General features: G+C 42.6%; 7 protein-coding genes across 11 annotated transcripts; 3 read left to right on the top strand and 4 right to left on the bottom strand.

The window, feature by feature from the left end:
* Positions 1-16: 16 nt before the first annotated feature.
* On the bottom strand, positions 17-3,821 carry LOC6577274 (voltage-dependent anion-selective channel). Its single transcript, XM_015165606.3, has 3 exons — positions 3,718-3,821; positions 862-1,409; positions 17-788 (listed from the first exon to the last, which is right to left on the bottom strand). Exons 2-3 carry the CDS (start codon positions 1,407-1,409, stop codon positions 488-490), a joined length of 849 nt encoding a protein of 282 aa, XP_015021092.1. The 5' UTR covers positions 3,718-3,821; the 3' UTR covers positions 17-487.
* Positions 3,822-4,006: 185 nt separating this feature from the next.
* LOC6577272 (SET domain-containing protein SmydA-8) lies at positions 4,007-7,161 on the top strand. 2 transcript variants are annotated; one of them, XM_015165604.3, is made up of 4 exons: positions 4,007-4,760; positions 5,795-6,124; positions 6,180-6,406; positions 6,483-7,161. In XM_015165604.3, exons 1-4 carry the CDS (start codon positions 4,411-4,413, stop codon positions 7,079-7,081), a joined length of 1,506 nt encoding a protein of 501 aa, XP_015021090.1. In that variant the 5' UTR covers positions 4,007-4,410; the 3' UTR covers positions 7,082-7,161. The 2 variants fall into 2 exon arrangements, with proteins under 2 accessions (XP_015021090.1, XP_002003239.2); XM_002003203.4 differs by lacking the exon at positions 4,007-4,760 and adding an exon at positions 4,787-5,382.
* On the bottom strand, positions 5,726-8,217 carry LOC122756697 (palmitoyltransferase ZDHHC3-like). Of its 3 annotated transcripts, XR_006357247.1 has the most exons (4): positions 8,035-8,217; positions 7,564-7,974; positions 7,167-7,511; positions 5,726-7,077 (listed from the first exon to the last, which is right to left on the bottom strand). XR_006357247.1 is itself a non-coding variant. In XM_015165603.3 (3 exons), the coding sequence occupies exons 1-3, from the start codon at positions 8,148-8,150 to the stop codon at positions 7,241-7,243; spliced, it is 798 nt and encodes a 265-aa protein (XP_015021089.1). In that variant the 5' UTR covers positions 8,151-8,217; the 3' UTR covers positions 7,098-7,240. The 3 variants fall into 3 exon arrangements, 2 of the variants coding, with proteins under 2 accessions (XP_015021089.1, XP_043864901.1); XM_015165603.3 differs by lacking the exon at positions 5,726-7,077 and having other exon boundaries at positions 7,098-7,511; XM_044008966.1 differs by lacking the exon at positions 5,726-7,077 and having other exon boundaries at positions 7,405-7,497.
* Positions 8,218-8,300: 83 nt separating this feature from the next.
* On the bottom strand, positions 8,301-9,602 carry LOC6577271 (palmitoyltransferase ZDHHC3). Its single transcript, XM_002003202.4, has 3 exons — positions 9,219-9,602; positions 8,749-9,162; positions 8,301-8,696 (listed from the first exon to the last, which is right to left on the bottom strand). The coding sequence occupies exons 1-3, from the start codon at positions 9,332-9,334 to the stop codon at positions 8,435-8,437; spliced, it is 792 nt and encodes a 263-aa protein (XP_002003238.2). The 5' UTR covers positions 9,335-9,602; the 3' UTR covers positions 8,301-8,434.
* Positions 9,603-9,650: 48 nt separating this feature from the next.
* Positions 9,651-12,051, bottom strand: LOC6577270 (palmitoyltransferase ZDHHC3). Its single transcript, XM_002003201.4, has 4 exons — positions 11,619-12,051; positions 11,093-11,539; positions 10,737-11,034; positions 9,651-9,763 (listed from the first exon to the last, which is right to left on the bottom strand). The coding sequence occupies exons 1-3, from the start codon at positions 11,732-11,734 to the stop codon at positions 10,764-10,766; spliced, it is 834 nt and encodes a 277-aa protein (XP_002003237.1). The 5' UTR covers positions 11,735-12,051; the 3' UTR covers positions 9,651-9,763; positions 10,737-10,763.
* A 265-nt stretch (positions 12,052-12,316) lies between these two features.
* LOC6577269 (signal transducing adapter molecule 1) lies at positions 12,317-16,853 on the top strand. The gene is made up of 4 exons (XM_002003200.4): positions 12,317-12,731; positions 13,983-14,260; positions 14,323-15,532; positions 15,593-16,853. Exons 1-4 carry the CDS (start codon positions 12,689-12,691, stop codon positions 16,237-16,239), a joined length of 2,178 nt encoding a protein of 725 aa, XP_002003236.1. The 5' UTR covers positions 12,317-12,688; the 3' UTR covers positions 16,240-16,853.
* Positions 16,854-17,583: 730 nt separating this feature from the next.
* Positions 17,584-19,687, top strand: LOC6577267 (F-box/LRR-repeat protein 15). Of its 2 annotated transcripts, none has more exons than XM_002003198.4 (2): positions 17,584-18,674; positions 19,040-19,268. In XM_002003198.4, the coding sequence occupies exons 1-2, from the start codon at positions 17,905-17,907 to the stop codon at positions 19,221-19,223; spliced, it is 954 nt and encodes a 317-aa protein (XP_002003234.2). In that variant the 5' UTR covers positions 17,584-17,904; the 3' UTR covers positions 19,224-19,268. The 2 variants fall into 2 exon arrangements, with proteins under 2 accessions (XP_002003234.2, XP_015021087.1); XM_015165601.3 differs by lacking the exon at positions 19,040-19,268 and adding an exon at positions 19,282-19,687 and having other exon boundaries at positions 17,589-18,674.
* Positions 19,688-19,693: the final 6 nt, after the last annotated feature.

The raw sequence follows: 19,693 nt of genomic DNA, 5'->3' as shown, positions 1-19,693 counted from the left end.
ATTAGAAAATAAAGTATTTTAGTTTTAAATGCACACTACTAGTGTTATTGTATTTATTTGACAAAGGTTGCTTTCATTCTATCTGGTGCTGTTCATTACTCACTCTCTGTGCAGAAATAATGCCGAGCTTTTTTTACACTTTGTTTTTTGTTGTTTTTGTTTTTTAATAGGTAAATTATGTATTTCACTGTTTGCCAACAATAAATATGTACTTAGCTATGCACTAAACGAGACTACGTCCAACGATCGAACGGACTACAATCTGATCCGGGGCCGCAGCAAATGTTGGCAAATGCTTTGCTAAACATGAAGATTCGTGTAGTGTAATTTTGTTGTTTTGTTTTTTCTGTGTTTTATTGTTGTTACACTTTCAATTTGTTTCTCTTGTTGCTGTTGTAATGTTATTGATGTTACTATTTGCTGTTGGTGTGTTTAGTACTGTATGCATATTGCTGGCAGCGCATTCAGCTTTTCATCTGGAACTAACTTAGGCTTCCAATTCGAGGCCAACGCCAATCTTGTGTCCACCGGCATTGAAGTTCTTGCCATCGACAAGCGTGGACAGGGTCAAGGTGATGCCATCGCGCAACTTCTGTTGATAGCCCAAGCCCACCTGGCTGGCATTGTTGACCTTGGCGCGCACGCTGGCATCGTCGTCCAATTGATATTTGGCGCCAATCGAGAACTTGGTGTTGCTGGTGCCGCTGGCCCACGACAGCTGAACACCCACATCCAACTTATCGGAAGTCCGTTGGAAGATTGAGCCGCTGAATTCCTGGCCGTCATTCCTATTTACCAAAGTAATAAATCCAAATAAAAAAACAATATTTAAAAAAAAAACATCGACGAATTTGTACTTACACGGCTGTGTGCAGGACAAAGTCCTTGGTGGAGTAGCCGAGGGCAAAGTTGTTGGTGGTCAACTTGGATTGTTGTGTATCGAAGGCAGTTTGATAGCCAGCCAACCAGCCCTGGTAGCCCAGCACAGCAGATGCGTTGATCAAGGGACCCTTCAGGTCAATGTTGACATCCGAATCGGCCTTGACATTCTCATGACCGTACGAAACCTTGAACTTGCCGTTCTTGTTGCCCGACTGTGGTGCGAAATTGCCCTCGAGGGACAGCTTGAGACCCTCCAACAGCTGATCCTGCACAGCAACCTCAGTGAACAGAGTGTTGTCTGTGTTCCATTTCTCCGTCAGAGTAAGGCCATAATCCTTGACCTTGTACTTGGTTTCCAGGGAGCCAAACACCTTGCCCGATTCCTGGTTCGAGTGACCAGCTGTGTTGAATTCAATGCCTGACGATGTCTTGGTCTTCAGGTCCAGCTTCCACAGGCCAAAGTTGTAGCCTTTGCTGAAGATGTCGCGAGCCTGTTTGCCCAAATCGCTGTATGATGGAGGAGCCATCTATTGAGTGTGAAATAATATTAGTAAATACAATTCATATGCCGTGCATTGAGTATATTAATTCACAAATTTCATATGTCGGGCCAACGATTGCGTGAAAGTACAGATTAAATTCGCAACTTTTATCTTATCTAACACTCTTCTTCTGCAGTAAATATTTCATGTAAGCAAATATTGTCATAGTTAATACCTATTTAAATCGCTTGCATATATTATTATTGCCATTTCCAAATGAAATGAAGGGATAGAATCAAATCCAACTTGCTCCCCTTCTTCATTCTTGCTGAATTTAAAAATAAACGCACAAAAGGAAAAAAAAGCTTTACAACAAATTTTTTTTTTTTGTACTCTGGCTAAATGTCAATTTCACAAAATCAAAGGAAAGTCCAATTAAATTCGATTTCAAGGTGGACTGCGGCCAATGAAAAGTGCATCTACAAGTTAAGTGTGCCCAAATTTGGCAAAGAAACTGCAAACTATCAGCTCTCCGCTTTGCTATGTTTAAGTACTTGTGCGTGTGTATGTGTCTGTGTGAATGGGGGGTCAACGCACGTCTGCTGTGATTGGACGAGTAAGAGCAAGAGCGTGCGAAGCAGCTGCGAGCGATCGTGCAATTGATGACGCACAGTGCGCCATAGTCGATTGAAACAGATTGCAAACAATTTCAACATACACAAATTAATATACATACATATACAAAGCGCCGTTAGCAACCAGCAGCCTACCTCTTTTCGTCTAAAATTATTCTTTATAATATTGTATGTCCAATAATTCTTGCCATAATCAGCCATTTTTAATAATATAATTTTATACAAATTTTAACTTTTTTAATTACTTGCAAATTAGTTTCTTACCATACGGCCTACTGTGCACCATATTTCATGTCTCTGTTTACATTTTGTTGTTGTTAATTACAGCAAATCGTTCAATGACCACTTGACAGACATACATACACATACATGTATGTACATATGTATGTACATTATATATACGTATATACCAATAACTACACGTTACATCTTTGCTTTGGTCTCATCACTACCTGACGCCCCATGCAAACGCAAGCAACTCACAGTGGTGGCCGTAATAATGGTGCATGTGCTAAAACAGCGTCAAAATATGAAAGGCCGACAATCAGGGAAAGATTTATATTATTGGCTAGATTGGACAGCGGCCAAACGGTGCGGAAATGACCAACAACATAGGCAAAGTAGACGGTGTGTGAAATCATGCGCTTTCCCGGCTAAGAGAAGACAAGAATTCTTCTAGCAAAAACTATGAGCAAATTTTACGACAAAGAAATATGTATGTATGTTGTGATGTAACAGGGCATCAGCGTGGAGCATCTGAATATTTCAGTATACATTTATATATAAAATATGTATGGACTAAGCAGGTCAGGTAGTTCGTGAGCCCTAATCGAAATTGCGCTACGACCTTGACACAATAATTAGTATTTGAAATTACCAAGGTACATGCATTCGAAAATTACTAGTATGTATGTAGCTAGAAAAGTAAAGTATTATTTGCTTAAGTCGGTTGTCAATGTGTGCCATAACTGCGTTTTCATCTGCGGGCTGTGGGCGTGAGCTATTACGCAATACTATCCAGCAAAACTAATCTTATATCCAATTGCACCAGTTGAAAGGTGCCACAAAACAAGCGAATAATCGATTTTTTTTTATGACGTCACTTACACACCCCCATCCGCAATCAAATAAATATAAAAATTGCTTCTCTTAGTGCTCACATGACCAGCGGCCAAAAAAAGCAAACAAAACAATAATAAAGCAAATAGAAAAAGTTTAACAAGCTGAAATTGATAAAGCTCTTGAGAAAGATGCATGTGATACAACTAGAAGGAGACCAAACGGTTAATTCCCATTTTATCAAAACAAATTTTAGCACAGTGCAGCCAATATGTCTGTTACGTAACAGGAAAGAACACTGTTGCCGGCAGCTGCCATCGTTGCGAACTAACTGTAAAACTCTTTTCTATTAGTGTTTTTGTGTATGTGTGTGCCGGTTGCTTTATTCGTTTGAATGGTCACAACAGCAGTATCAATTAAAAGATATTAAGAATAGTTAACACAACAGTATAAACACGATGGGAAACCCTTTCCGCGTGTCGTGTATGTGTGTGTGTTTGTATATGGATGAGGGCTTCGTGTCTACTTGCAAAATGTTCATTTCGAGGTTATGAAATCACTTAGAACGTAAAACGAGATACATTCACGGATTTTCATGCATATGGCTTCACTGTTAACAAGAGCTTAATTGTACAGTGACTTGGTTAAGTTCTACTTACTTTTGATAAGTTGAATTAGCTTTTAAAGTAATGCGAAACGCAGGAACAAGACGAGCACGACCACACAACGTACACCACAAAATTGATTTGCAACTGAATAGCAGTGTGACCAACGAGAAATGTAGAAAAACGCGATTGTGCTTTGTACGCGTATATACTAAACCAAACTATTTGCAGAGCAACTAACCACTAGTGGCAGAGTACATGGATTATTGGTTTGTAATAATATTTCTTTCTACATGCACATGAAATGTAAACTTAAATGTTTTAAATTTCACCTATTTCTTAGACTCAGATATTTTTAAAAAGTATTTTATATGATTTGCATACCACGCGTAAGAGGGAAGTGGCAGTCTTGTTCAATAAGTATCGATACTTTTTGAATGTGATCTTTGGCGCCATAACAGTGATCGTTTTCCCATTGAAAGTTAAAATAGAAACCCTTCTTGAGCTATACAATATGTTAAATTAATGAATGTTTTAATAAAGTTCCAATATACGAATTATAATTTATCAAAAGAAAGATAGAAATGCATCTGCCCCTCCAATACAGTGAGCAGACTACTCACTATTTATATTATTTTTAGCCACAGTGCAGGCTCTCTGAAAGACTAAGAGCTCTCGTTCTCTATATGTACAAATAAATTTAGTATAAATCTTGCATTTGGGAGCGGGAGCGGCTGCGAAAACGTCATGTTGAAAGCGCGCCTGGAACACGACTCAGTCTACGGCCGCTGCCTGGCCACATCGGAGCGAGTGGAAAGTGGCGAAGTTGTTGTGGAGGAACTGCCCTTTGCATATGGGCCAAAACGTGACAGTGGAATTGTTTGCCTGGGCTGCTACAGGTATTTGCAGTTTGGCGAAGACGGCGATTCGCTGGATCGCTGCGAGCTCTGCGACTGGCCAATATGCAGCAACTGTGTGGATGACGCAGCCGATCACCGTGGCGAGTGCGAGGTCTTTGCCGCGGCACGTGTCACATTCGCCGGCAACGTCAGCGAGGATGGCGTCTGTCCACAATTGGATTGCATAACACCATTGAGGTTAGTTTGTGGATGCCAAAGGGGTGTTGGCTGCGGGGGCCACAAGTCGCTGCCGTTCAAAACCAAACAGAAATCTTGACAGTTGCAAACATCACAATAGAACTACAACGCCAACCGACAGCATCAGCAGCTGGCAGGGTAATGCTCGCTGCTCGGGGCCCGTTCATCTTTGAGTCTGTGCCAAATTATACAAATATTTACAAAAAAGATGCTATGCGCACCTCATCATAGCGCGGTCCATGTCAGTAGCCACTATGACAGCGACGCCAGCACTCGATGTCAATCGCACGGCGGTGGAATGGAGTCCCATCTACGGACGCTATCTTACGGCCAGTGAGCCGGTTAAGCGCGGCGAACTGCTGATCGAGGAGCAGCCCTTTGCCCTGGGTCCCAAATGTAATGGATATGTGCTGTGCCTCAATTGCTACAGACCTGAAGTCCACGAACGTTGTGCCCTTTGCGGCTGGCCCCTATGCGGCCCTTGCAGCGACGGAGAGGAAGAGGAGGAGAATCAGCATCTGCAACTGGAGTGCTCCGTGCTGAGGGCGGCAAGGGCGCGTTTCTATGAGATGTCAGCCGGCAGCAAATATTGGCCACAGCTGGACTGCATCATGCCACTGAGGTGCACAAAAATAGATGCTAAAAGCAGTGCCAACTTTTGACACACATAAATCGAGTTTTATTTACATATGTGCTACAGCAAAAGTTCTGCACTTGTGGTAGATCAGAAACTATCAGCCATAGAATACTCGGGCGGGCTCTTGAAGGAAAATGTAATTTGATTCTGTTGGCTAGAGCTATTAACAGCTGTTAAGTAGCTGTTAGCTGATCATGTGCCGTTAAACAATTGTTTGTGGATTCTATTCTTCTTTATAATAATAATATATGTATATGTATTTAATGGATTAGGTTTGCTAATTTATTTATAGCTAACCAGGCATAATCTTAGTTGATTTATCATTTGACTAGTGCCAACATTTTGTTTTTTTTTTTTTTTTATTAAATTCCTTTTCGTTTACTTATATCCGTCGTAGAGTACTGCTGGCGAAGGAGGCACAGCCGGAGCGTTGGCTAAATGAAGTGGCGCCCATGGAGCATCATGAGCTGGAGCGGCGCGAGAATGCGGATGTCTGGCATGCGGACCGTGTGAATATTGCCCAATATCTGCGCGGTCCGTGCAAGCTGGCGGACCGCTTCAGTGAGGAGCTCATCATGCAGGTGGTGGGCGTGCTGGAGGTAAATGCATTCGAGGCACGCACCAGCCAGGGCTACCCCTTGCGCTGCCTGTTCCCCTACACGGGCATATTGGCCCACAATTGTGTGCCGAACACGGCGCGTACCATTCATCCCAGCGAGGGCTACAAGTGAGTGGAGCTCGCGGTAGTCAACAGCTTTTAACTTCCATTCCATTTCCTGTAGGATTCGCTTGCGTGCCATGGTCGCCCTGGAAGAGGGCCAGCAGCTGCAGCACAGCTACACCTACACCTTGGACGGCACAGCACAGCGACAGGCGCATCTGCGCGAGGGCAAATACTTTGTGTGCAGCTGCGAACGTTGCCTGGATGCCAGCGAACTGCAGACACATTTCTCCAGCCTGAAGTGTGGCCAGTGCACCGAGGGCTGGCTGCTGCCCAAGCAGCCAACGGGTATTCCATTTGCTTTTCACACATTTCCGATATACATATATACTGTGACTAAGCAGTGCCCCTTCTCTCTTTGCAGTCGTGGACAGCAGTTGGAGCTGCCGGTCGTGCGATTACAGCACAAGTGCCGAGGATGTGCGGCAAATTGTGGACGCACTGCAGGCCGAGGTGAATGCTGTGCAGGCTCTCGACATGGGTCCCAAGCGTCTGGAGGAAGCGGAACGTTTGCTGCGCAAATACAAATCCCTGTTGCATCCATCGCACTACATTGCCACCAGTTTGCGCCAGCTGCTCATCGAGATGTACGGCCGTGTGCAGGGCTACGAGATGGTCCAGCTCACAGACCAGCTGCTGGAACGCAAGGCGATTCTCTGCCGTGATGTGTTGCGTGTGCTGAACATCTTTGAGCCGGGCCTGAGTCGTGCACGGGCAATGAATCTCTATGAGCTGCATGTGCCGCTAGTGCTGCTGGCCAAAAGCGGCTTCATAGCCAATAAACTGAGTGGCGGTGAGTTGCGTGGGCAGCTCGTGGATGCCATTGATCTGCTGAAGGAGTGTGTGGCGATCCTCCAGCACGAGGATCAAAACTCCCAGGAGGGCATCCTCTGCAGTGTAGCCAGACAGGCGCTCCAACAGCTCACAATCAGCGTCGAGGGCCTGGGCAGCGAACTGGACTAGAGTGGAAACAAAGCAATTTGTATTTATTCATATGTTTATTATTAGACTTTTTGAAAACTATACACATATAGTCGAAGATACGCACATGTATTGATTTTGGCGGCCGTTGGGACCATCAGAAGGAAACATATAAGATAAAGGATTTGTAGGACGCAGCTTCTACACTTCGTGGCTGAGCAGCGCCGCGCCGTGATTGCGTGTGGCGTCATTTAGGCTAGCGCGGGGCAGAAGCCAAAGCATCGGATGCCCTGGGCCAAATACTTTCGCCAACATTTGATATCTACGACTTTTTGACCAATATGCACCCTTTTGCTCTCTCGTCTCGAACACCGACTCATCGTACAATATGACGTTCAGCTGATCCAGCATTATGAGGGTCACAAACAGACCAAACAAAGTCGATTCCATCATCAAAACTATGGTATGCATCCTAAGTAAGCAAGGCATTATTATCTACAGAAGTAGTTAAGGTCTGGATTTACAATTGGGTCTCAATTAAACTCAGACTGCATTCCGTGCACGGAAATATCCAAGAGACGAGTACCAGCGCCACGGAGTAGAGACAGAGAATGCCCACATAGAAGAGAAACTGTAGAAAGTACTTCTGATTGCACTCGCCCACACAATTGTTAATGCACGGACAATGATGATCCATGCGGCGTATGCATCGCTGGCATATCGTACAATGATGGGCCTGTGGTGGCCTATAAATCTCGCAGAGCGTGCACAAAGTCCATTCAGTACCACGGCCATTGCCAGAGTGTGAATCGGAGAAGTCAAGCCGCTTGGCGGGCAGCGATACAAAGCCCGGATCTGAGAAAGCTGCTTTCGAATGCGACATGCCTAGCAGGAAGACAACCGTATTGAAGAGCACAACATGTAAGACCCCAATACTAGAAGAACGAAAAATATATGAAGGTTTAATGGTTAAAGCAGAATAAATGGGAAAATACCTTAGTGGCATTGTTGCCGGTATTATCCAGCAAATTACCACGTAATCTGCATAGATAACGGCGCCATAGGTAGCAATCAGGCAGATAATGCCACAGGGATCACGTACGAAAACCATATCCAATATCGATCGTCTGTGTTTGTGTATGTTTGAGAGTTCGTATTTGATTTACAAATCGAAGCTGCCTCAGCCGAACCGACTTAAAACTTTTTCCGCTTCATTGATCTGCGGGGATATCAATTAAATCATTCCAACTCTGGGTCAAGGTACAAGTTAGAGCGATGCCTGGACGGTCAGGCTAATTTATTTCCGAAATTTATAGATAAAATATATATGCATAAAACGCTAATGACAATGAATATTGTGGGACTATCACACATACACAGACTCAATGGAATTTATCAAACGTCTTCTACACATGGCTTATGGCGTTCTGAATGCTTTAGCTTAGCGCAGGGCAGTAGCCACGATATCGGATGCCCGGGGCCAAACACTTCGGTCAACAGCTGATATTTAGGTAGATTTGGCCGATATGAACCTCTGTGCTGTATCGCCTCCACCGCCGTCTCATCGTACAATATGGCGTGCAGTTGATCCATCAAAATAAAGCTCACAAACAGTCCAAAGAACGCCGATTCAAACATTAATATTAGGGTATGCATCCTAAGTAAACGTGAGATTATTATGTACATACATTGCTTAGCTTTGGGTTTACCATTGTGTCTGTTTTACAATCTGATTGCATTCCGTACACGGCGATACCCAAGAGCCGAGTACTAGCGCTACGGAGTAGAAGGAGAGCACAGCCACATAGAAGAGAAATTGCAGAAAGTACTTTTGGTTGCCTTCGCCCACACAATTATTAATCCATGGACAATGATGATCCATGCGTCGTATGCAGCGCTGGCATGTGGAACAATGATGGGCGCGTGGTGGTCTATGAGCCTTGCAATGTGAGCACACAGTCCATTCGCTGCCATGGCCCTCGCCAGATGGTAAATCGGAGAAATCCGGGCGATTGGTTGTCAGCGGTACAATGCCTGGATCTGTGAAGACTGCTTTCGAATGGGATAAGAATACCAGGAGCACGATCGCATGGAAGAGTACAACATGGAAGGGCGCCCAGATACTACAAGAACAATATATGTTGGTATAGATAGATACGGCAGAATGAAGAGTAAATACCTCAGTGGCATTGCTGTTATTATTATCCATTGAATGACCACATAATCTGCGTAGATAACGGCGCCATAGGTACCAATGAGGCAGATAATACCAGAGGGATCAAGTATGAAAACCATATCCAATATTTTTGTGTCTGTCAGTGTATGCCCGAAATTGAATTACAAATCGAAGCTGCTTTAGCCCTGACCGAGCCAAGTAATACCAACGTAGCTACTCCGAAGTAATTTAAATCTTTCCGTAATCGCTACAATTAACATGTCAGATGAAAATGATAAGCGTGGACTTGAAATCTCTCTGAGCTGCATTTCCATTGAGCTGCTGCAGGAGTGTATGAGGATCCTGCAACACGAAGAGCACATTCATAGGAGGACATCCTCGAGAGTCCTCCTCCCGACGCAGTGAGTCGGACTAACTAGGACGGAAACAAATCGGTTTGTACTTATTCATATGTTTATCATTAGATTTATTGAAAACTATACACATATAGTTGAAGATACGCATATGTATTGGTTTTTGTGGCTTCTTGAGACCATCGAGAGATTTGCCTGTTCAATAGAAACAATTCGCTTAATTCTCAAATTGGATTCTGTGTTACACATAATTGCATATTAAGGCGTTCATTAGATCAGTTTCACTTGATTATGCTGGAATGACGCATGCCATTTCATTTTGGGGCAATTCAAAGTTTACAATATAAAAGTGGAAAACATGATATTATGTAAGGCGACTTTCATATGGAATTTATAAAAACGTATAAACAGTACAATTAATTTGCTAATACATATGTAAAAAGAATATACATTTCAGTACAGACTAGTTAGTGTTCACGTTTTATTGCTGCAGTTAGAAAATTGCAAGTGTCATTCCAGCAAAAATTGAATTGCCATTAAAGCAATACGTTCAAATTAAACAATAATAAATATAAATTTAAGCAAATAAACAAAAATTACAGTCAATTAGTTTTCCTTCCTCTGCTTTTTGCTTACAAACAAACTAATTAGTTTAGGTCTTATAAATAATACGAGCTATTACCGCACACACAATTAATGTTAATGTTTATTTGGTATATGAATTTCTTGATCTCTTAAATGCTTGAAGGTCGTACTTATTTTTGATTTGCTTACTTGCTTTTTTTTTACACACATTTATATATTTATATATAGCTAAACATCTGATCGCTACGTATGCTATGGGAAAACTAGTTTTGTTTAAAAAAATATTGAGTTTCTGTTGAGTATGTTTTGGCTCGACTGATGCAATCAATTATTAACTAAAGTGTTAATTAAATATTGGAATCTTGTTTGTATATAGTATATACAAATAAACAAAATATAAATATACATACATATACATAGCTTTGGGTCAAGGTAAGAGAAAGGGGAATAGCCGGGTAGGTGGTATAGCTTTCTTGATAAAAAAATATAAACACAAATACATAGATACGTAAAACATAAAACAATGGATTTTGTGGGACTCTCACGCACACACACGCATATAGAACAGAAACATAATACATACAAAATAATAGAATTTATCACACGGCTTCTAAACATCGTGGCTGAGCAGCGGTGTGTCGTGATATCGTGCGGCGTGATTTAGACTAGCGCAAGGCAGAAGCCACAGCATCGGATGTCCACGTCCAAACACATCGGCCAACAGTTGATATTTACGTCGATTAGGTCGATATGCCCCCTTCTGCTGTATCGCCTCGACAGCCGTCTCGTCGTACAATATGGCGTGTAGCTGATCTACCATGATGGCAGTCACAAACAGTCCAAACAGCGCCGACTCCAACAGCAAAACGATGGAATGAATCCTGAGTAAACAAGGCATTTTTTAATATTATCGAACTTTTGGATTTGAGACATACTTACATGCGCAGCTGTGTATCAATTACATTTTGGCTGCATTCCGTACACGGCGATACCCAAGAGCCGAGTATTAGCGCTACAGAGTAGAGGGAGAGAATACCCACATATACGAGAAATTGCAGAAAGTACTTTTGATTGCGTTCGCCCACACAATTATTAATCCATGGACAATGATGATCCATGCGGCGTATGCATCGCTTGCATATGCGACAATGATGGGCTCGTGGTGGCCTATAAGTCTCGCAGCGTGTGCACACTGTCCATTCGCTACCATGGCCATTGCCAGATATCTGTTTGGTGCTGTTGTTGGTGGTGTGCAAATCGGAGAAGTCTAAGCGATTGGCGGGCAGCGGTACAATGCCTGGATCTGAGAAAACTGCTTTCAAATGCGACATGCCTAGCAGGAAGACAACCGTATTGAAGAGCACAACATGGAAGGGTGCCCAAATACTAAAAGTGAAGGAATATATATATAGTATAGATATAGGTATACACAGTGGAGTCATTAATAGAATGAATGGCAAAATACCTTAGTGGCATTGTTGCCAGTATTATCCAGCGCATAACCACATAATCTGCGTAGATAACCGCACCATAGGTAAAAATCAGGCACACAATGCCACAGGGATCACGTATGAAAACCATATCCAATATCGGCCTTTTTCGTCTGCTTGTGTGTGAGTCCGTAATTGAATTACAAATCGAAGCTACCTCAGCCCTTGCCTCTTTCCATTTAACGAGCCGAGTAATACTTTTGTTGCTACACTGCAGCTCAGCTGCTGGCAGCAACTCTCAGCACTTTTCACTCAATAATTTTCACTTGTCTTGGCTATGTAGTAATAAACGTTACTTAGTATTCCATTTAAATCTGCTTGAAAGTTTCATTTATTTATTTGTTGCTATTTTTCGATTCCAAATTTTTCACCCTAAGCCCCGTAGCGGTCATACACGATACAATTGTCTGCCAGTCAGATGTGATCGGTGCCCACACACGATACATTTTGTTGATTTGATGATAGGCTTTGCTTTGTTCACATCACACTCCATTTAAGTGTAGATTTTTTGAAGTTTAGTATACAAGTCAACATTATTTTTTGTATTTTATTTATGAATACAATTGAGTATGTCTGAAAATTAGATGATAATCGTGTGACAGGAATGACGTGCTGATATCGAAATACCGATATTTAATAAACAATATCGAACGACATTTGGTTGCCACTACACATCGATATTTTCATTAGTCATTTTTTACACAAAAGCAAAAGAAAAACGGTGCAAGTGATTATTCAGCAAATTTTTTGATGTATTTTGATTTAATTAAGGCAAATTACAAAAGTTTCTAATCAAATTATAAGAATAAGAGTGCGTTGGCAGCTGCCCATTCGGGAAAACTACAAAACAATACACGATTCTATGTGTGTTATTGTGACGCACGAAAATCGATTGCGTACAAGGCGACAACACCACACAAGAGTGCAAGTGCAGCTACAATAACAACGAGCAGCAGCAGCGGACAATTGACGACGTAATTAAACAGAATACAACAATCACACAAGTAATTAACAAGCAGCTGAGTTTGGTCGTTTGGTCTAAGAAATGGGCATATTTGGGCAATCGTCGTCGTTCGACGCCGATGTAGGTAAGTTTTCTGTTGATTTCTCACTTTCTCCAACCACAACAATAACAGTCGCCCTTAATGAAAACATTGATTCCCTTGCAATTAATGTGCGCTGCTGCCTGCTGTATTTTCCTTTATCTAATTTGCCATTTTACCACCCCCCAAATCCACTCGGCAAACAAACAAAGAACATCTTAAGTCAATTCCGAGTCACATGCGTCGCTTTGTCCAGAAGCTGCGCAGCTTTTGCTGCTGCGTCTGTTCATTGAACTTCTTTAAAGTTTTGTTTGCAGTCGCTGACCTTGAAGTCGGCGCCAGCAGCCACCCACATCCCCCTCATTCCTTACATGTGCTTTTTGAGATACCCCTTCCTGCAGGATGAAGAGTACAATGCTCAAAGTTATTTAATTAATATTAAAATTTTTAAATGCTGCGAAATTCATTATAAATATATGCTACATCCATACCAGTCCATTACATGATATTTGAGCAATTTAAACATTCACAAATACTTGAATAATATAAAGAAAGTTCAGACAGATATATACATAAATAGGCAAAGATGTAGTGCTAGGACTTCTAAATAACACCAATAAAAGATTTCTCTCCCTGGTCTAGTGAAATAGATATATAGTAGAGTATGTAAATATATAAGTTGAGAGTAGAGTATGTAAATATATAATTAACCATCCGGTTAATTAATAATTATTGTCACTCGATTATAATTAAGCCAAGAACTGAAAAATGAAAATATATAAAAAATGTTTGTTAAAGTTAATTAATGTGAAATGGGAAGTTGACTTAAAAAAGTTTTTCAATTGCTGCAGATCCGGTTTTAAGTATAAGTATATAAGACAACATGTTTTTAAGAAAATCACATTTATATATATTATAAATATACTGCATACAAACATTTATTATGTCAAACAAGTAAGGTTTAAATAAATGGTTTGTCATTTAAATATTCTACAATCCATGGTGTTATATATGTAAATATACCATACCCTATACTTTTCGCTGCTTTGGTTTTCTTGTCTGGCCTCTCTTTAATGCAATTTGCTGTATATTATATTGATTTTGCTTTGATTCTCTGCCTCGCTTATCGCCTTTCATAGGCGCGCACTGTGAGTCAGTCAACGATAAGTAAACGGTTCTGTATTTTGAATAAAATGTTGTCTGACTTGCTTTTTTTTCACACATTATAATAGATAACGCAGTTAATCCATAGACTTTTTATAAACCCCTCGATTGTTGTTTTCCGCTCATCCACAGAAAAGGCTACCAGCGAAACGAATACGACTGATAATTGGTCTTTAATAATGGATGTGTGCGATAAGGTGACGACCAATCCGCGCTTAGCCAAAGACTGCCTGAAGGCGGTGATGCGACGGATGGGCCATCCTGATCCTCATGTCGTCATGCAGGCCATCACACTGCTGGATGCGTGCGCCAACAACTGCGGCAAGCCGTTCCATCTGGAGATGGCGTCGCGCGACTTTGAAACTGAGTTCAAACGCTTGTTGGACAAAGCGCAGCCGAAAGTTGCCTTGGTAAAAAAATATAAATATATATAAAAAAAACTTTTATAAATATATACCTATTTGCTTTACAGAAAATGCGCCAGGTGTTCAAGAATTGGGTTGAAACCTATTTCAAGAATGATCCGGAACTAAATCTAATTCCCACGCTGTATCTGAAGCTGCGCCTTGATGGCCACGACTTCAGAAATTTGAACGACAAGAGCAGCGACAAGTCAGCAGCAGCTAAGGCGGCAGCTGCAACGCTGGCCAAAGATCCGAACGTGGTCAGCAGTCAGCAGGAGGAGGATGATATAGCCAAAGCTATAGAGCTGTCGCTCAAGGAAACCAAGAGCAGCCCCAAACAGCAGCAGACAGGTGGCGCAGCAGCTGCTTCAACGACCAGCAGTGCCTATCCCTCGCTGTATCCCTCATTTGGCGGCAGCACAGCGAGCACGCAAAGCAACGGAAATGGAAATGCCAGCAGTGGCAATGCTTCTGCTGCTGCTGCATCGCGCACTGTACGCGCATTGTACGACTTCGAGGCAGCGGAGGAGAATGAGCTGACCTTCTTCTCGGGCGAAATCATACACGTGTTGGACGACAGCGATGCCAATTGGTGGAAGGGCTACAATGACCGTGGAGAGGGTCTGTTCCCCTCGAATTTTGTCACTGCCGATTTGTCTGTAGATCCCGAACGCTTGGATATCAATCAACAACACAAAAACAATGCCCAGAAACAGGCAGCAGCCGAGGAGGAGGAGGCGCTGTTGCAACAAAAGACTGAAGCGGCTGCCGCACAGCCCGTTGAAATTGATGAGGCCAAAATAGACCGCTTGCTGCACTTGCTGCACGAGGCCAATCCCGAGGATCCCTCACAAGACAGCGACGAAATGCTGCGTTTGGAGCAGCAGGTTCACCAAATGGGCCCTCTGATCGATGCCGAACTGGAGCGGGTCGATCGCAAGCATGCTCAGCTGACACAGCTGTCCAGTGATCTGGTGGATGCCATCAATCTGTACCATTCGCTCATGCGTGATGATCGTGCAGCTGCAGCTCAGTTTGGTGGTACTGGCTTCATGTCCGCCGGCTTCCCAGGCGCTGCACTGTATGGCGCACCTGGTTATCCCAGCGCAGCGGGCTTTCCGCCAGGCCAAAGCTATCCGGGCATGCACTCTCTGCCGTATGCACCACCACCAGGCAGCAATCCAGCAACAGCCCCAGCCACAACGGCCGCACCACCTGCAGCTTATCCTGGACAAGTACCCATGCCATACCAAAACGGACATCCCCCGCAGATGAACAGTAAATTATTTTATTGTCTTATTGTTTGATTATTTGTTAATAGCATCAATTTGCTTGCAGTGCTGCCACCTCATTTATCCCAGTCTCCAGCAGTTCCACCGCAGTCTCATCCTCAGCCCCACCCTCAGCCTGTCTACAATGCACAGCCTACGCCAGTCACTACTCAGCAGCAACAACCCCAGCCGATTACAAATTATCCCATGCCCTTGCCCGTTGAGCAACAGCAGCAGCAGCCGCAACAGATGCCGCCTTCCACGCTGCCACAGCAATTCGCCGGCGCACCACCAACAGCTACACAAATTCAACACCAACAGCCACCGCCGCATGGTTATATGTCGCCGCAGCACCAACAGCAGCAGCAACAGGCTTTACCGCCGCAGACATATTCAGCTCAGCCGCCGCAGTTTTATGCACCAAACGGAGCTCCACCAGTCACACAGAGCTACATGGCGCCACCGCAGCAGCAACAGCAACAACCACAACAACAGCAACAGCAACAGCAACCACCACAACCCCAGCAGCAACAGCAACAGCAACAACCACACAATCACAACGATCATTTTAGTCAGCTACATCAGCAGATGGCCGCCATGTCGATGGCGCATCTTGGCGGCATGCCGCCAGCCGCATCGGGTGCGACGCCCGCATATCATATGCAAAACGATGCCGTCAAGAACAACATTCCTATCTATCAGCAGCAGCGGTAAAACCGTTCAATTTGTTAGCCAGCAGCAGCAGCAGTTTCATTCAATTGATTTTGCTTTAACAATTGCCAACAAGTCTTTGTTTCCAAATTTCGTTCTAATATATAAAGGTCCATTGAAAATTAGTTTCAAGTGGAATATTTCATTTTATTTTGAGTTGTTTTCTTTTAATCACGGCATCAGAATTAATGTATTGCCAAAAAGAAACCTAAATTTGATTGTTTGTTTACATTTTAATCATTTATTTGTTATTCGATGAAGTATGTGTGTAATCTCTAAGAAAATATCGGGCATATGTTTGCAAAAGCGCCAAAAACTAAGTTTTTAAATAAGCAAAAGAAGAATGGAAAATGTTTTAATGCTATTTATATACCATATACCATATAAATATTCTATATTATGTATAACTCTATATTGAGCGTTGAACGAGGAACACAGTTTGACGGCGAATCAAACAGAATTCACTATCACTATTATGTATTATGTTTATTACACTATTATAATTATATGATGATAAAAATTAACAAACGATACGAATCACATTCATTATGCAAACCATTAAAAGGTTGATCGGCTTCAAATGCTGATCGAATAATAATATAACTATTATAATACAATTGCTTAATTTGCTTAATTTTGTTTAACGAGTGCGCAGCTTGATGTAGCGCCTAATGTAATACTCCTCGTCGATCTTATCCAGCATCAGCAGGCGAAGCTGCAGCATTTCGCGACGATACCTGGATTCCATTGAGCTCAGATTGGCCTCATTTAGCCACGCCTGCACCTCCGAGTATAAGTCAATGAATTTGCCACGATTTTGTATGGAATATTCCGGTGACTCGTTCATGTTGCTTAATGCCCGCTTGTCGCTTACAAACTGTGCTAGCCACTTCGATATTGTTTTGAGAATTCACTTAAACTTTGCTGTTGCCGACTTTTATTGCTGGCAAAACTTATTTTTTACCTGACCACCTGTGAGACTTTAAGGCATAAACTAAAATTAAACAGACTATTTATCATTAACAATGCAGATAGAAAGCTCAATTATGGGCCAAATTAAGGTAAAGCTGCAGCTGGCAAAAAGGTTTGAGCATATTGCGTATACGCCACCGAGCTGCAACTTAATGGACGTATTTTTACTTAATAGGTCCATTATTTAATATTTGATTTCTGTGCATCTCTATAGTTACCTTAAAATGATTGTTATTATTTATAAATTCTTTTCTTTTATAAATCTTTTGGGCATCGCATAAGCTTAAAATCAAACATAATGCCGACATTTAAGCTCACATTGCGTATACGGTTTGTTGCAATTGAATCATTTTATTTTTTTTAAAATATCAGACTAAATAAGCTTATCATTCAAAATTATTTAAAATTTGAGTTAACGTAAAATTCGCATATTGAATTCCTTTAGATCCGTTAAACTTGCAGAGTAATCGCAAACAACACTTATCGATACTTTGAGTGACGTCAGAAAATCAAATTTAACATTCAAGGTTTTCTTCGTTGCTTGTGCGTGACCTTCACACTGAAATAACATTTGTATCGCTTGGCTGATCAGCTGTTCGCATGTAAACAATATCCATTGATTTTGGTGCTTAGTGCGTAGAATTGTTATTTAGGCTACCAGGACAAGTTCAGTCACGTAATAGAACACAGAGAGAAATGTGCACGCTACATATAGAGGAGGAAACACATTTAGCTGCCATGAGCAGCAAATCTCGCACACGAACACCCAGTCCAATGCCAATGCGAAGAATACATTACGGCGAATTGACATTGTTCGACATTAACTGGGATGATGTGCTAATTCCAAAGATAACTACCTACCTTTCGCTCAAGGACCTCTTCAATTTACGCAGTTGCTCGCGTACAGCATTACGCTTGGCAGAGGCCGCCCTGGAGATACGCCCGGAGCTCCATTTGTCTGGCAATAATTCCCGAAATATAGAGCTCGGCTTCAAGGTTCTGTCCCGCTGCTGTCGTCGCCTGGAGCATCTACACTTGGCCAGCTGCAAATGGCTGACGGATGAGCTTCTCCTGCCGCTGCTCAAAAATAACAAACAACGCCTCAGCGCCGTCAATCTGAACGAGTGCACCAACATAACGGCGCTATCGCTGCAGCCCATCATTGTACAGTGCAAGGAGCTGCGCATCCTGAAGCTCTCCAAGTGCCAGTGGCTGACCACGGGGGCTGTGGACGCCCTCACCCTGCATCAGAGCAAACTGGTCGAATTCGATATATCACATTGTGGCGCCATTGGCGAACGCTGCCTTATCATCTTCTTTCGCAAGCTAAACAAGCTGACTATCTTGTCGTTGGCCAACACGCCCAGCGTCACGGATCAAGTGCTCATACAAATCGGCAACTACTGCCGTGAGCTGGAGCACATTAATCTGATTGGATGTGCTGCCATTTCCGACTACGGAGTTCAGTAAGTATCGATACCTTGCTTCGTGAATTGTCCACACAGCTTGCATCATGCATGCATGTGTGTGTGTGTTTTTGGATATGTGTCACTGTTAAAAAACTCAAACATGAGAGCAACAACTTTACAAAAACCGACTTAGAACAAAACAATATTAATAAACCCGTTGTATTGTCCGAGTCCATCCGTATAACAAGACAGATAGCAAAAGTCGCAACGTTGCTTCATTTTGAAACTAACAGACCGCTTTGCATAGTCAATTATCACTCAATCCTGTGTGTGTAATTGGATGTCTGTCTGTGTGTGTTTTCTGTGTGTCGTCCGTTCGGCTGCGACTGCAAATGCACATACATCTGCATCTATTTTTTCAGTGCGCTCAGCGTAAAGTGCAAGAGCTTGCAATCGCTTCGTATCCAACGCTGCCATCGCATTACGGAGCGCTCGTTGGCGCCACTGCGTCATCGGGTGCATATTGATCGACCACGTCCACGCCAGGACGCGCTCAATGCTTACAACTTAAACGATTTCTATCCCAGTGATTTTCTTGTTTACTAGTTCTACAACACACACTCTCTCTCTCTTTATCTCCTGCTCACTCTGTTTCTCTCTCTAGTGCACTGACCAAGAGCTGCCCACACCTGCAGTCCCTAATGGTGCAGCGTTGTCCTTTGGTAACGGAACGTGTTCTGGCTCCACTGCGCGGACGTCTGCACATTGATCGGCCGATCATGGGCTACAATCTGCCCGCTATACAGCATCGCCTGTACCTGCAGGTCTGAGATTACCTACTAAATAATAATCCAACTAATCTAGAGGCTAACGAGGCTAATTACAAACGGGAGGCATGCTGACAACATCTTTGTAAATACGGACGCCATTAAGTAATTTAATGCAATTGTTTATCTTAAGTTTACAGTTCTTAACATTAATTTAACTTTTACAAATATCTGGACACTCTTTAACTTCTGCTGTATTATACATATATATTTATTTAATTAAAACTCTAATGTATTAAAATATTCAAA

The sequence above is a fragment of the Drosophila mojavensis genome, unplaced genomic scaffold, assembly GCF_018153725.1.
Source record: "Drosophila mojavensis isolate 15081-1352.22 unplaced genomic scaffold, ASM1815372v1 contig_36, whole genome shotgun sequence".
Taxonomy (NCBI): Eukaryota; Metazoa; Arthropoda; class Insecta; order Diptera; family Drosophilidae; genus Drosophila; species Drosophila mojavensis.
This window is presented reverse-complemented; position numbering and strand designations above follow the sequence as displayed.